This window comes from Nothoprocta perdicaria, unplaced genomic scaffold, assembly GCF_003342845.1.
Source record: "Nothoprocta perdicaria isolate Ctin4 unplaced genomic scaffold, notPer1 scaffold_64, whole genome shotgun sequence".
NCBI lineage: Eukaryota > Metazoa > Chordata > Aves > Tinamiformes > Tinamidae > Nothoprocta > Nothoprocta perdicaria.
Window position 1 is genome coordinate 3,792,987 of NW_020455910.1, and position 15,001 is coordinate 3,807,987.

The 15,001-nt window shown below is 39.8% G+C and overlaps 1 protein-coding gene across 1 annotated transcript in view; it reads right to left on the reverse strand.

The window, feature by feature from the left end:
• UBR5 (ubiquitin protein ligase E3 component n-recognin 5) overlaps window positions 1-15,001 on the reverse strand; it is a 64,552-nt gene that overhangs the window by 44,942 nt on the left and 4,609 nt on the right. Inside the window, exons 5-11 of the mRNA XM_026050056.1 lie at window positions 13,993-14,182; window positions 12,751-12,910; window positions 6,678-6,827; window positions 4,469-4,680; window positions 1,703-1,819; window positions 1,513-1,623; window positions 587-741 (exon numbers count right to left, since the gene is read on the reverse strand). Coding sequence (XP_025905841.1) covers window positions 587-741; window positions 1,513-1,623; window positions 1,703-1,819; window positions 4,469-4,680; window positions 6,678-6,819 — 737 coding nt within the window. The 5' untranslated portion in view covers window positions 6,820-6,827; window positions 12,751-12,910; window positions 13,993-14,182. The remainder of the gene's footprint in view (window positions 1-586; window positions 742-1,512; window positions 1,624-1,702; window positions 1,820-4,468; window positions 4,681-6,677; window positions 6,828-12,750; window positions 12,911-13,992; window positions 14,183-15,001) is intronic.

The following is a 15,001-nucleotide window of genomic DNA, read 5'->3' on the forward strand; positions in this document are numbered from 1 at the left end:
CAAATCCCAAAGCTGACACAAATCAATGCACATTAATGATAATAAACACTAACAACACGTTAATGATAATAAATTTRCTCAAGTTAGGTATACACTTTGGAGCTCTTTTGGCTGTGTTGTTTTTGATTTTGGGTTTTTTTTTTTTTTTGTGAACAGAGTTAGAACATTCTGACATAAAATTTGACAATTAAGCCCGACATTTCTCATTTCATGTTTATGCATTATGTACTTTGACAACAAACTTCAGAACATCTGCTGCTACTTCTCTCTTATTTAGGGTTTAGACCACAAACCAGCAGACCAGACCCCAAGAAGAGAAGAGGGAGCTCACAGCTGGTTATGTTTGTTCCTCACGTACAATTTGCACAAGGTTTGAAAGGCTTAAAATATACTGCACTGTTTCACAAAGTAACCTTAAACCTGAAATACCTAATCACACGAGCACCTCCTATGGAAAACTTTCTTCTCTCAAAGACTCAAATTGCTTAGGACCAAAGAAACAGTATAAAGAAACTTTGAAAACCTAAGCTCACAAACATGAAGACAGCGATTCAAACTACGCCGAATTTACCCAGAATTTACTTACCACCAATACAAGTTGTTCTCTAGCTGAGCACAGGTATAGAGGGCACAGCAGTGCAAGGAAACGATGCGCTCTCCCTGCAGCTCCGAGTACGTCTGCGCCGTGTGCTCTAATTTAGACGCTACCGAGCTTAAGGTTTCGTCCACCCAGGTAGCAACCTAAAGGAGATGGGAAGAAAAGAACAGGAAAGGCAGGAAAGAGTAGGAGGAAAAAAAAAAAAAAAGAAGTGGTAGTGGAAAACAGTTGCACCTCTTAAACTTAATGCAACGTTTACTCTTTTTGAAAGAAAAATACATTTTGCATACTTCAGTAATCCCATGTGGGATATTATCCCACATCACCTTTTCTTCCCCTAGAACGGAGCTTTTGAAGCATTTTTCCTCCTTCCAGTCCAGACAAAAGAAGTGRCAAGACAGAGAGCGAAGTTCTACAAGCATCTCCACAAGTACACACTTTTTATCACACCAGATATTGCACAGCTTCAAGTTGACTCTTGACTGGCCACAAAAGCTTACAGAAAGAACTTCACAGTACGCAAAACTTCAATGCTATTCAGTAATTCCATCCAGAATATTAACAGACTTCTTTATTCCAAAACCAGAGTCAGAKTCTAGCGCAGCAGTCCAGTATTTCAAATAACCCAGTAGAACACATATCCCTTCACCGTTTTAGCTCCCAATCCGCTGCAAATCTAAATATTATCAACTTTTCCATTCACATTTTCTCTGTTTAAATTCTTGTATTTTCATAAAACATAAATACAGTTCTGGTTATGCTTTTACATTTCTATAGAACAAAAAAAGACAAACAAGCGAGCAAAGATTATCAGCTGCTGCTACTGACAAACCTTAAGAACCAACTGCACTACAATGCATGGAGCTGGAAAAACAGCTTTATGAGATTCAGTAATGTCATACCCCACGTCATACCTTGTTATTTTCAGTGGCAACAGTTGCTCTAATGCTATTTGCAGAAAGGAGCACTACCTTTTCATTGGTTAACCCCAAAAACATGGCTCGTGGATGATGCAGCGAAGGATTCTTTGAAAACAGGAAAAATACTTTAGATATTCAAAGCATATAAAGCCTTCCCAAGGTATTCTTTAAGGGTGTAGAGTACCTGTGAATTTCTGTAAGGCTCTGATTCACTCCACTTCCACTGATAGAGCTCTCCTTTACTGCTAACAGCCACAAGTTCAGAATACAGAGCTCCAATAGAAATAAATTTTGTTCCATCCTACAAACACAGAAACATGAAGTTTAAGTCAGCATCATAATAAAACCTACCTCTTAAAATTTCAGTGTAACAGATTTCGATATTAAGAGAAATTACTAAGATTTTTTCAAAATAACTGTTTCATTTGGTACTTAGCCAGTACCACTTTGCTCAACAGTCATTTTGCCCAACACCTAGATCTCACAGGCCTTTTTTTTTCTCTCCTTAGATTTAGCAGGGTATCAATATTGCAGCACCTATAATCTCACTTTTCCAAGTTCTTGTTTCTCACCGCAAACTACAAACTCATGAATTTGAAGAATTTGATAAAACATTTGCAGTCTCGTATACTGCAAMAGCTAATGCAGTGATCAGAAAACTTGTTTAAGTAATAGAGCCATCTGGGAAACTGAGCTCTCAAGGCCAAGCCATAAGCAAAAACAGAACACACAAAAACCGAAGAACAGCAATTTATTTGTTCCTTCAGTTAGGAGAATCAGCTACAAAAAAAAAAATCATGTGGAAATAAAGATTTTCAGTTTTGGAAATCTAGATTCACATAGTTTTCTGTTGAGATCATGGAGTTGCAGATTTTGAAAGGCACAAGTGTATCCTTGAATAACCCACAATTCAGTACATCTCTTACTAATAACTCACAATTCTGAACAATATCTTAGAAACGAAAGGAGGCTGCAGGAAGGAACAGAAAAGTCAYAAGAATTCTGTTTTATAGTACGATAACAGGATCAAGATTTAGTTAAGTCCTGAGAGAGACACTGTGCTCCAGAGGGCATCTATCAGCACGCAGCAGTAATGCTAATCTGGAGCACGATTAATAACGTCCAAAATAAAACATCAAGTATTCAGAGAAAGCGCTGCTATCACAACGGAGTGCACACTATGCAGACGTGTAAATCAGTGTAAATGAATCCTCAAAAGCTAGCTGGCCTAATGCCTTAATGTTAGGTATGGAAAGCGATTMATTTTGGTACAATTTCACCATGATTTTTTACTTTGTTAATTTTTTTTACTTTTTTTTTTTTAATAAACAGTTTTATAGACATAAGGTAAATTCTAGACAGAGTTGCCATTCGAAGCCTTTCTCCTCCCTCCACCAGAACATTAGCACTTGTGATCTGAAGCTCAGAACCGCGGCTACCTAAACCTCCAGAAGGCCACTCCAAAGAGCAGCAGCACCAAGGTGCAGGAACAACCCAACACGGCTGGTACTGCAAACACAGTCTTGCCTGTTCGGTTACAAATACTGGCCTCTGAYCAAGGAATTACATATTTGCACATTATTCAGCATTTGAAGTGCTGACAAAACTCCCAGTTCTTATGGCAGTGCAAAGGTGACCAGACTGCAGTAATATTAAACTGTACCAAGCAGCTCCAAAAGCATTTTGCCATACCTATCGGAGCTACTCTCTAATACRACAAGCAGGGCTATTTTTGTCTCCTAGACCATAGTCTGGTGCAAACTGAAGTCTCTGTATTTGTTCCAAACACGAATGCTCTGCTTAGCTATGGGGCTATCACTTCTTTCACTTGAATTCTCAAAGAATTGATTTTGGTGGAAAAAAACCTCTGCACCTATGCAACATGTCAACATAATTAGAATCAGGTTCTGTGTGAAGCTGATATAGTTGAAAATACTACCTGCTTTTCAGAAGTTTCACCCATTCTTGTCAGCCTGCTATTCTACCTCCCCAAACCTGCTAGTTTAACATCTTCACCATGGACTGCTACAATTCTGTTTTAAAGAACTAAAAGCTAAAAAAAAAGTCTTGCAAACAAGAATCTTTGATTTCTCAAAGATTCTTCATGTACTTTAGTCTCTCTACCAGCCTACTGCCTTCTTCTGTTAACACCTTGAGATCTCCTTCCGTGTTTTCAAAAGGGAAAGGATGCCTCAACTGGTCTCAGCTGAACCACCTCCCTCACTATTTACCTCAAAGAACTAGTGTTGGACACTGCAGCCACCACCACCTGGAACGGGGCTACGGTGAGAAAGAGGCAGCACCATTTCAGTGACAAAAGTCCAGCCGAGAGAAGGGATGAAACATTTACCTGCTCTTGGAAATGGATGGAAGGCCTCTCCCRCACGACATCCTGTTTTAAACTGGAAGCTAGGGGATAGTTAGAGTGCTAGACTGTAAATGCTACTTTTATTTTGTTCTTTTATGGTAAAAACTCTCTGTCCAAGTTAGATGACTCTCTCATTCTACTACTGTAAGAAGGCAAAAGGGTCAAAAGCTGCCAGCTCTCCCTGATGTAAGAGGTCAGAGCTATTGGTTCAGCAAAATCACTCCTCAGACATGGAAGTCTAGCTGGGAGGCCACTTATTAGTTTGATTGTTTTTCCCAGTTATCYGCACTGCTTAATAAGAACCACAGAATGTGAAGACAGTGAAGAAGTGAGAGGCTGTAAACTGAAATGAGCGATCTAACGCACTTCCCCTTCAAGCTGTCTACTTAGTTTGAAAGGAATAAAATGGAGACAAAGAGAAAGAAAGTGGGAAACATTAAAAGAGAAACCACACAGAAATTGAAAGCATCTATGCTATCATATTACCTACACACACGCTCAACTGAGAAATACAGCAGGAAAACAAGGAGTATTTATTTGGGAAACACAAACAGAAGTAAAAAGTTCAACCATTTCCAGTACCTTATCGGGCCACCACTGCAGGTCTTCTCCCAGCGAAACAGGGCTTTGAACGGGCGTGTTCTTCTTGTCCAGGTTGGGCTCCCCTTCCTTGCTCGTAGAGCCTCTCTCATTATCAAATGAGGCTCCATCAAGCCACCTCCGTTCACGCAAACGTAAAACGGACTCACGTTCACGCAAGAGCTCAGAGTCTCTCTCTAAGGGAAGAAGGAGAACTGGTATGCAATTGGGTCACACCAGTGGGATAAAAGTAAGCCACTCTCTAGTAAAGACCCTTCAGGATGCAACTAACAGCAGTTATAACTACTCACAAAGATTAAAAATAAAGAAGTCCTGACATGCAACATTCAGTTTGCTAACCCTTCCAGGCACACGGACTTTAGAATCACTAAATATGAAAAGAGGAACGAAAAAAGTCTTACAGTCTGTGCACTACCAAAATGCAAAAGCATGTTGGCTTACTTGTCATTCAAACTGTAAGAAGCCAAATACATTTGACAGGGCAATTTAAGGCTTTGTGGTACAATATGCAGAATTTTGTAGTATTGTTTTAGCCATCTAGTAACAAGAACAAAAAAGAAATCCTACATCTGTACCGTCTGTTAGATACATTTAAGCAAACCAAAAAAGAGTGTTTATTAGAGAGTTTCATAACAACTTTCCCGAAAACCAATCATTTGAATAGGTTAAGTAAAACAAGCATAAAAAAAGGAAAGAAAAAATAAAGCTCTTTAAAAATAAATAAAAGCTTCATTTATATCAAACAGCATGAATGTTTGATAATCCAACCCCTTTTCTTTAAGGCAATACTCTACAGGACTGGATTAAAGTGCATCTGCTTTGAGTAGATCAAATGAAAACTTTTCAAGAGTCAGACAAATTTTAAAAAGGATCCTCGTAGGAAAATGTTCCTTACCAAAAGGCTTCCCCTCCAATTGGCCTACCAACTGTCTAAAGGCAGTACTCTGCAGTTCGCTCATGCAGATACATTTTTTAAATCACGTAATCAAACTAACTTTCCAACAGTCAACTATGCATGGAAAATAAGGATTATAAAATTCGTGGTAACGTCTTATATAGAATAACCTTAGGAAAGGAAAAAAAAGGAGGAATTTAGAAGGAGTTATGTCAGATGCTTAATATTTGTACATGCACATAATGCATTTAACTTATTAAGTACTTAATTTACATTCTCAAGAGTCGACTGGAATTACATGTATAACATGATCATGTTACCATATCATAATTTCTATAAATTACTCCAAGTTTTTGGTCTTTTGCTACACGAGACAAATGGAAAAGCTTTTTACATAAGCCAAAAAGCAACAGTTTTTCTAACAAATGGACTTCACAGAGAGCTGTACTTACTATCTTCTAGCAAACATCACACGGACCCTCGACTAATAATTCTGTAACAGGCACTTCACTGTTTAGCAATTAATATCCTGTATTGTGTTCACAAAAGGCAAAATAACTGTACTACACGAACGGGGACAGCAGAGGTTGGATTAACAGTGTGTAAACACTGCAGGCATTTGTGTAATAGCTCCAAAAGCTAAAGACAGCTGCATGTTTATTATAAACCTCCAAGTGTAATATGCCTTACAAAAACACATAAAACACCTTAACAGTGCTCAAGGTCTTCACYGTCAACTACAAACAGCTGTCCCTAGCTAACTATAAAAGTGGTTCCAAAAATATAATAGATTTCTTCTCCCTCCCTGGCATCTAGACACCTTTCTCCTGTACCCATAAAGTTAATTTCTGCCACTGAGCACATTAAAAAGATGTAAAGCWTAAGGAGCAATCCTCCTCCTCCTCAGTCTGATTAAGAATGCTGCATGTCATCACTTGTTACTGGTTTTTGAGCAAAACTAAATATTCCTAGTGTAATATATGAATTAGTAGGCACTTGCAGTACACATTTTAAAACAAACTTGGCATGCAAAAGTTTCACAACACTTGGCAACAACAATGGTCAACAATTAGATTTAAAAGGCATGATTATCAAGGCTCTTAAAGAACTTACCTGCTTGTATTCAGAAGTCATTAACAATTCARATAGTGAGCAAAAGTTCACTTATCTACTCTGCATCTTTGACAACATGTTACAGCCTATTTCTGCATCTGAACCAGCAGTGTGTACCATCACTAATGCTTTGCACAGAAAACTAATTATTAAAAAGAAAAAAAAAAAAAGGTGTAAAATTACCTCTGGACGAGCCTAGCCTGGAAAGTGATGAGCGCCGAAAGGATGGATAACCAAAGTAACTAATATCTTCTGAAAACATAGCATCAGCATCAATAATGACACTTGGGTGAGCAGAATGTATGTCAGCATCCAGAAGAGACATAAGATCCTCTATAAGAGGAGACAAGGGTCTTAAGTGAATAATCAGCTACTCGAAACATCAGCTAGAGAGACCATCAACTCAATAAATGTTGAAACAAATAACAAAAAACACTACCTGTTAATTGAATTTCTGCTCTTCAGATTCACCAGTGCAAGCCCATGTGCCTCGTCCACCTTTACAACCCAGCACAGCCACCTGGTGCACGGGACCAGCTTCCCCACAGGAAGTATCCCTCGCCTTTCCAGCCACATTTCCTGAACGAGCCTTACCTGACACACACACACACACACACACACACACACACACACACACACACACCTCTGTAACCCAAAAGTTCAGACCTTTAGCCTTTCACATGGAAGAATGAAGTGCTAAGAGAGAGTAAACGCACACGTACACATGCTCACACGTTCAGGCACATGCACAGAAATCCACAGCGTTTCTCTGGATTCTCTCCCTCCCCTAGGGTTAAGGAGGATAATACTGATGGTGCAAGCTGCCTTCACAAAGCCTCTTGTTCGATATTGAGGGCTGTAGGTTCCTCTGTGGAACGTTCCTCTCCGAGAATGACACTGTTCAGGTCACGAGCTCGTGGCTGCAGCTCTCAGCACCAAGCTTTAAATGGCTTTAAAAGACAACAGTTATCGGGAAGAAAGTACCACTGCTTGAATACAAACTGCAATACTGTGACAGGCCTGGCCATGACTGAATAAGCAAGAAGAAACATTTCTTGGAGCTGCTACCCTTGAACATCTCCACATTGTCCTTTACTGCCCAGAAGGATGTTGGTGAGAGCTATCTGCACACAGCAGGAGCTSATGGAAATTCACACAGCACCTCCATGAAGCCCAGGGTACGGGCTTGGGGCAACCCCAGCCCATCTTGCTGAACGGCAACGTCCCTGCCACACAGGGTGGCTCCTGCCGACAGCAGCACAACCTCATCTGCTTTAGCCACTCGCAAACGAGTGGCTGAACGAGGCTCTGTTCCTCTGGAAGGCACCRAAGGAGCACATATCACCAATCACATATGTCTTCCAAATCACATATGTCTTCCAATATCCAGGTTTTCTGAGCTTTAGCCTCATCGCTAGTTTTAAAACAAAGGTGACCACAAAGCAAGATTTGGTGGTGTCAAATAAAAATATTCTTAACGCTGAAAACTTCATACTGAGAATCTTTTTCTCGGTGTCTGGACTACTGAAAGTTAAACACAAAAGCAAGTGTCCTCAAAAACTAAAAAGGGGCCACAAGTCTGCGCTCAGAGCCAGTATTAGTTCAGTGAACTGCTTCATTTATTGATACTGAAAGTATCAGAGACTCAGTCTGGAGGAAGGCTGAATATTTACTCCGCCTTTTGCTAGACAGAAATTAGAAATCAAACAAGTCCCAACTACAGCTGTCCTCAACAGAAAAGAAGTTCACATAAAAACAGTGTGATAACCTGTTTTTGTGTGAACAAAACCTCAAGATACAGGGGAGATGCAGGGAAGTCACAGCAAGCAAGACCAGCAGGTCAAATAGTCCTTTTACATTATGATTTACTTAAAATTTGCACTATTAAGTAAACAATCCACTGAAGTGCAATCTGTGCTTCTAAAAGTACCCAATTTGGGACATAACGGTCCATGCAGTAAGTGTTAGAAAGGTCCCTGACAGGCTACAGGAAGCACTAGGAAAAAAATATACTTACCTGGCAAGAAGGCTGTGCTCAAGCTGTCTGTAAGCCTGATCCTGCCTATTTTATCCACTTTCCCTCGACCTTCTGCAGTATTAAGACAGCAGTGCCTCTCAGCTAAGCAGCACACTTCTGCGAGGTGCAAATGGAGCTGGAGGGCCCCGTGCTCCTTCCTGCCGCTCTCACTGCTCCGGTCCCTCTTCCTCTTCCACTGTGGGAAACTCCAACTCCCAAGTCCCCAGCAAGGAGCACGACCAGCCCAGCAACCTGCCCTGCTGTTCTTGTCATTTGCCAGCCAGGGATTTCCACAACTGCTGCTTTGATCTCTCTTGGGAACAGAGCTGGCTGCACAAAAAAGAACTCGCCAACCTCGAGCAAATTTGACCATGTTTTTCTTCCAGCAAACCYATGCCAGAAATGCTCTCTGCAGAAAACAGAGTAAATGGTAATATTTCCCTCATTTACAGAGTAAATGGTAGCACAGTGCCCCTTCCACCGTCTTATGCACTAGTGCGTGAAACGTTTACAAACASGAAAATAAGAATTCAAAGCACTAGGCCCTAGAACCAAAACTATGTGTATTTTTGGCTAAATGTACTTCAAAAAAAGTGAGAAAAAACAAAAATTTATTTTCTTCCTTCAAATTCAAAACAGATTTTAATTTTTCTTCCWATATTTCTACAAGAGAGCCCTACCCTCTTCTTCTATTTCTATAGCAGGAAAAAAGATGCTAGATCTGGTGGGGATGGAAACCAAATCCATTCTGCTTCCTATATCTTCAGATTTTTTTAATTCTATGAGAATACTGATATTGAAGAGCAAGATCAAGTTTAGGCACATAAGTAAAACACATTCTCTGTGACTTTCCTGTTCTGCTCTTCAGAGAAGTCCTGTAAGACACGAGCATTTGTCTCCTGTGCATTGACAGACCAGAATCCCATCCCTCAACTGCTGAATTACACAGGATAATTCTCATATCAGAAAGCAGGTGAGAAAGCACCTATGATTCACTAGTAACTACCAGGGTATCTAGGGCAAAGCAAAGCGGGGCAGGAGGAGGGACACATGCATCAAGTCAAATACTGAGATTTCTGTTTCTGGTAGCTTCATGACTCTTTGCTATGGATTTTTAAAAGATTTTGCCTGGATAGATCTGAAGTAGAACTTCCATTATGTCCTTTCCATTTTTGAAGGGATGATTGTACGGTGTCTCCCCTCTTCTCACATGCATAGTTTTATGAAACGTCACAAACTTGATGCCTTTAGTATTTCTAACTCTGTTCATTTGGGAATAAATTCAAAAACTGCAACAGTGAGGGGACAGAAATATGTACTATGCTATGCTAGGAAACCGAAGTCAAACAGAATTCTATTTATCATGATGATAAACGTTCATTCAAAATGCTACCGAAAAAAGTTAATTTTTCAAAAGGAGAGAGTTACATACAGATAGTTGTCTTCCCAAAAGAAAAGCCACCAAATAACCAGTTTTAAATTGATTCCTATATTACGCTCCAATTCCCATCCCTGCAATCTAACACAAGCAGTGCTGCAATGCACTCTTCTCCCCTAAAAAGAGTAAAATTAAAAAAGGAGGATTTTTAATCATGCATATCTGATTCCAAAAAACTAAAGTTGCCTGGATAAATTGCAAACTTCTGCTCTTCATTTAAGGCATTTTGAATGTCTCTGAAAGAACTGAAACTTCCCTGATCATCAAAASAGTCAGATGCATCATCCTTAAGAATTTAAAATTTCACAGTAATTGGAAAGTAACTTAGTATTATTTTGTATTTTTTTCCCCTCTTAAAATCAGCTCTCTGCCTTGGAAGACTTAGAGGAGTAACCCCTAAATTTAAGGGTCACAAAGCACTAGACATGTAGAAAGAAATGAACATAACCTCTTTAATCAAAACATAAGAGCCTCTAAAGTCCAAAGTTTTAAAGTAATACTTTAACATCATTTAAATATACACACACACACACAAAGCTGAAACCACACAACTGAAGTTTCTTTACCCTTCAGAAACTTTTTGGGGAGTGTGTGTGTGTGTGCGCACACACACGCTTTTTGGGGTTTTTTTTGGTGGATTTGGGTTTTTTTTTTTTTTTTATGATTCTCTTATGAACAACCTTACTAGGTAATGAATAACTGCTTTACATATTCAATTCTTAAAGCTTTCTCCACTGAATCCCAATGTTACAGGTCCAAAAKAACATCCAGATGCAAGACAAGCAATAATAAGGAGAACACAGAGCTCTTGGAGCAAAAGAGTCTGCCGTTCCTACGTGGTTCGAAAGGATGGGATGTTGCTCTTTTTTCCAAAGTTCCAGGCATGGTTTTCTGGCCATCAGACTTTCCTGAAACCCAGCCTGCACRACTAAGCAACAAGGGCAAGAACTGCTGAATTTGTACCATTTAATATACCAGCGGTAGAGTGGTAACAGCACCAACTGCTGTCCAGCCAGGCTTCTCTATGCCCTGAACACATTGAGGGMATTCATTTCCACGCAACACACCTAGCTATTTTTGCCCATAAAACTTTAGTAAATTAAAGACAGACAGGGAAGGCACTGCACATTGTGCTAATTCTGAATTACACCTTTGACGATAAAGTTGAGACTAAGCAGGTTTCAGTTCCTTCGGTTGTCATTTCCTTCTCTTTCCATACAACAGCTGGGGAAAAGAGAGCCCAGTTTTCCACAGAGTAAAAAGAAGAGTGGAAAAAAAAAAAACCACTAGTATTAGGAGGCTGCAATCTCTTATAAGAAAGATTAGTCTAAAAACAGGAAAAGTTTCTAAAATTAAGGCAACGAGGAAGTGTTCTCYGGGTAGCTACTAAAGGCAGTGAAATCTGGCACACTACTTAAGCCTGTCTCCAATCGAGACTGCAGCCTGGGCAGCCTGTAACCAACGTGAGCTCTCAGATCTTCTTAAGCGGCCTCTATGAACTGACCCCTGTGATCTCAAGAAGCCCCAAGTGAATAATAATGTTGCCCAAGGCCAGTTATTGGTTACAATGCACCTCCAAGCTGGATGATGACTAGTAAAGAGCTATCCTGTGAAAGCAGTTTCCGGGGGAGCGCATTCTGGTATGCCTAGAGGAACAACTCCTGCTTCAAATAAAGGGACAGAGTTAAAAGAATTTGCTTCCTTCAGTGCATCTGTCTAACGTTATGAAGCTGATCACTAAACACCCAGGACTTCTCACCCTTGCCTACAAGTTCAGCTGGATTCTTGCTTCTTCAGTAATAAAAAGAAGCTTGCTGGCTGCAACCRAAACCAGAAGACAGCAAGTGCATCACAAGCCCCTGCTGCAGAACAAAGAAACCTCTGTCTGATCACACGATGGACGAGATAAAGATGGAGAAAGCCCATGAGCCTTCCTGGTGAACCGGATGAGCAGAAAATACATCCATTAGAAAAATACCAAAATATCATTCTGAACCCAAAGAGGAAAGCAAATACGCAGTCAGAGTTCATATGTTTTCTTTTCACACTGTGCACCTAACTGGAGAAATGTAAACATTAGATTTGGATACTGTGTTTTCAAATAGGGTTACGTGACAAGAGTCAGATTCCCTAAGCAATTTAACCTATGCAAAAGAAAACCAAAAGTCTTTCCTAAAAAGAGCTTGCATGAGATAGACTCTATTTCAATACTACTGGACTTCAGCCACAACATTATAACTGTATTACCAGAATACTATAGCATTTATTTATGAAGGACATTTGAGATGAGGAATAATTTCTCAGTCTATCTGTAAGAACTGTAAACTGTTTTAGTCTCACTTTGAGAGATTTGGATTTAAAAAACTGTATACAACAATTTTTAGAGCAAAATGTATCTTAAGACTATATCAGCAAAAGAATACATTTGCTATTACATCAGCAAAATAGGTAAGTCACTAAACAATTCTAGAATTAGCTTTCATAAGCAAACCACACAGCAGTCATTTCATTGAGCAACAATGTGCACATGTAACACTGATGTTACCAAACCCAGGATTCTATTAAAAAAATCCCTGTCATGCCACCCACAAATGGGGACATTTAAGGAATAACTGTTGACTCAACTAATCCCTCCTTACAACCCAGGGCATCTTTTGTTTTCTGCATCTTTGGGCTTCACTCTTATAAGCTAGGGGTGGTTTTGCCACATACACTGCACAGCATGGAATGTGCAGTCAGTGCTTGAACACAAGAAAAAAAGAACACTTTAGGGTTTTCTTATTAGCTTGCATAATACAAACCTCCAGGAAGGTACGATTCGCTTGCTGTGTCATCCCCATCATCTCCATCTTCATCATCACGACTTAACAAATTATTTACAGCAAGGTTTACATCAAGATTTGTTCGCTGGAGTTCCCGAATAATGATACTTCTGGACTTCCCTTGTAAAACAACTTGTGCCTGTAAGAACAGGGGGCAATTGGTTACTGGTCACTCTCAGCTCACTAACCACCACTCCCAAGATAACAAAGCTTAACTCTAAAACAGTCTAACAGTCTAAAAGCAAGAGTGCTATTACTGATTCTTCAAAGACAGGACTCACCTAGATTTTTTTTCCTAGGTATCTTATACTAGATAATTATCTTTTCCTAAGCTTAGGTTAGAYCACTGAATTCCAGCTGTGGGGATAAATTTCTTAACGAGCTAATACTTTGCCTCTAAAAAGGCAGAAATTCCCAGTTTCTATTGAGTTTGGAATTCATAAACRGAGCAGAACTTTGTCACTGATATGTCTGAGATACTACACCTTCCAGCTCCTGGCTTGTGCCAGCTATGCTGTATCCATCCAAGGAAAAGGGACAGCTAATCTTTGGCACATCAACTGCTGGCTATAATCCAGACCATGACTAGAAACTTGTTTTTAACAAGGAATTACAATGTGTTACCTAGTTACATATTTTGAATGTATTACTTTGTTAGAACAGTATTTTTCTCCATGATTGGCTAAACTCCATTCAATCATACTCTAAAGTCCATCTGCTTATTTGGCTTTGGTTCATATTAAGGGATAAGAGCAGAATAAATTATGTCCAACATCTGTATCAGTTGTATTTACTAAAACATTAAGGAGAGGTACCCATGAAGAAAAAACATTAGCATTTGGAAGAGATTAAATGTATTTAGTGACTTTCACTTAAACAGAAATTTAAATCACTTTTTTTTATCGAAATAGAAAAGACATGAAATTGTCCTCCTTCTTTATACTCCTTCAAGGATTGTATATATTTGATAAGATGCTTACTTGATAAGTATTTTATTCTTTAACTACATTCCCATCTGCAAATAAACAATGCATGAGAAAGCTTGGGACATTACAATTCTGAAACAAAAACAAAAAAGCCACTGACACTATGGATTTCAGAATAGAAGAGCCTGGTAAGATGTGCATCTTCTTAATGATATGYCATAATTCCTTGGGAAAATACACCRCTATTGCWGTATTCTCCTRCTCATGTGCCCTGAGAGGCTCGGGGCTCACGTACCTGTGAAATGAGTTCCTCTGGAATGACGGAGGCCGGGATCACCGGCTGGGGCTGGCTCCCCAGCAGCCCAGATCCGCGGTCGCGCCCGGTGCGGATGACGCGCGTCTGCCGTCGGGAATCGCGGGCTCCGGCCGACGACCTGCCCGAGGAGCCTCCTCCGCTCCCGCCAACCCCCGAACTCCAGCGGCTTCTGAAAGATTTAATTCATTTTTATTTTTTTTAATTGCAGCATACTTTGGGGGCTATTGCAAGAAGCATGGCTTCAGTTTTGTTATGAACATACTGCAGACATTCTCGGAAAGAAACTGTATATTGACTTCATAAACAAACGCTACGAAGGGATCTCTCAAGGCTAATAAGAACAGCACCAGGCAACTGATATAGCTCTGAACTACACAGCAGAAACATGAAATACGACTCAGGCTGCAAGCTGCACTTTTGTCTGCTTGTATAGCTGAGGGATGTACACACACATACACATGCACGCAGTCACACAAACAGTTCCTTAAGTTTCTAAAGCAACAGGAAAAGCAGCGTCGCACCAGCACTCAACTGCTACCCTCCTGCTATGCCACACATATAAGCAGCAGCTTCAAGGCCCATGAACTGTGTTTGGGAGAAGGTCACTATATTTAGATACATCTTCTCACATTTCCGAGATGTGATTTACATTAAGAAACTGTTTATGATTACTTAATTTTCCAGTGTAACCTTGACTGCAAAATAAACCTGACATTAGATACTGCTTTGCTACATGTAAATGATTTGAGAGGGATTTTACTACCAACCTGTTGCTCTTGGAGTAATCAGCATTCGTGTATGTATCACAAAAAACATGTGTAAGATGACYAAGATGACTAGACACAAGCAACTTTTCCCTTACAACGAGCCAATATCAAAAAAAGGGAATATAAAATAGTGCCTCCTAGAAATATCCGATTCACCATTACTACAGCTAACACTAAAAACAGAGAACTGCACCAAATACATTGCACAAAAAAATCTCAAT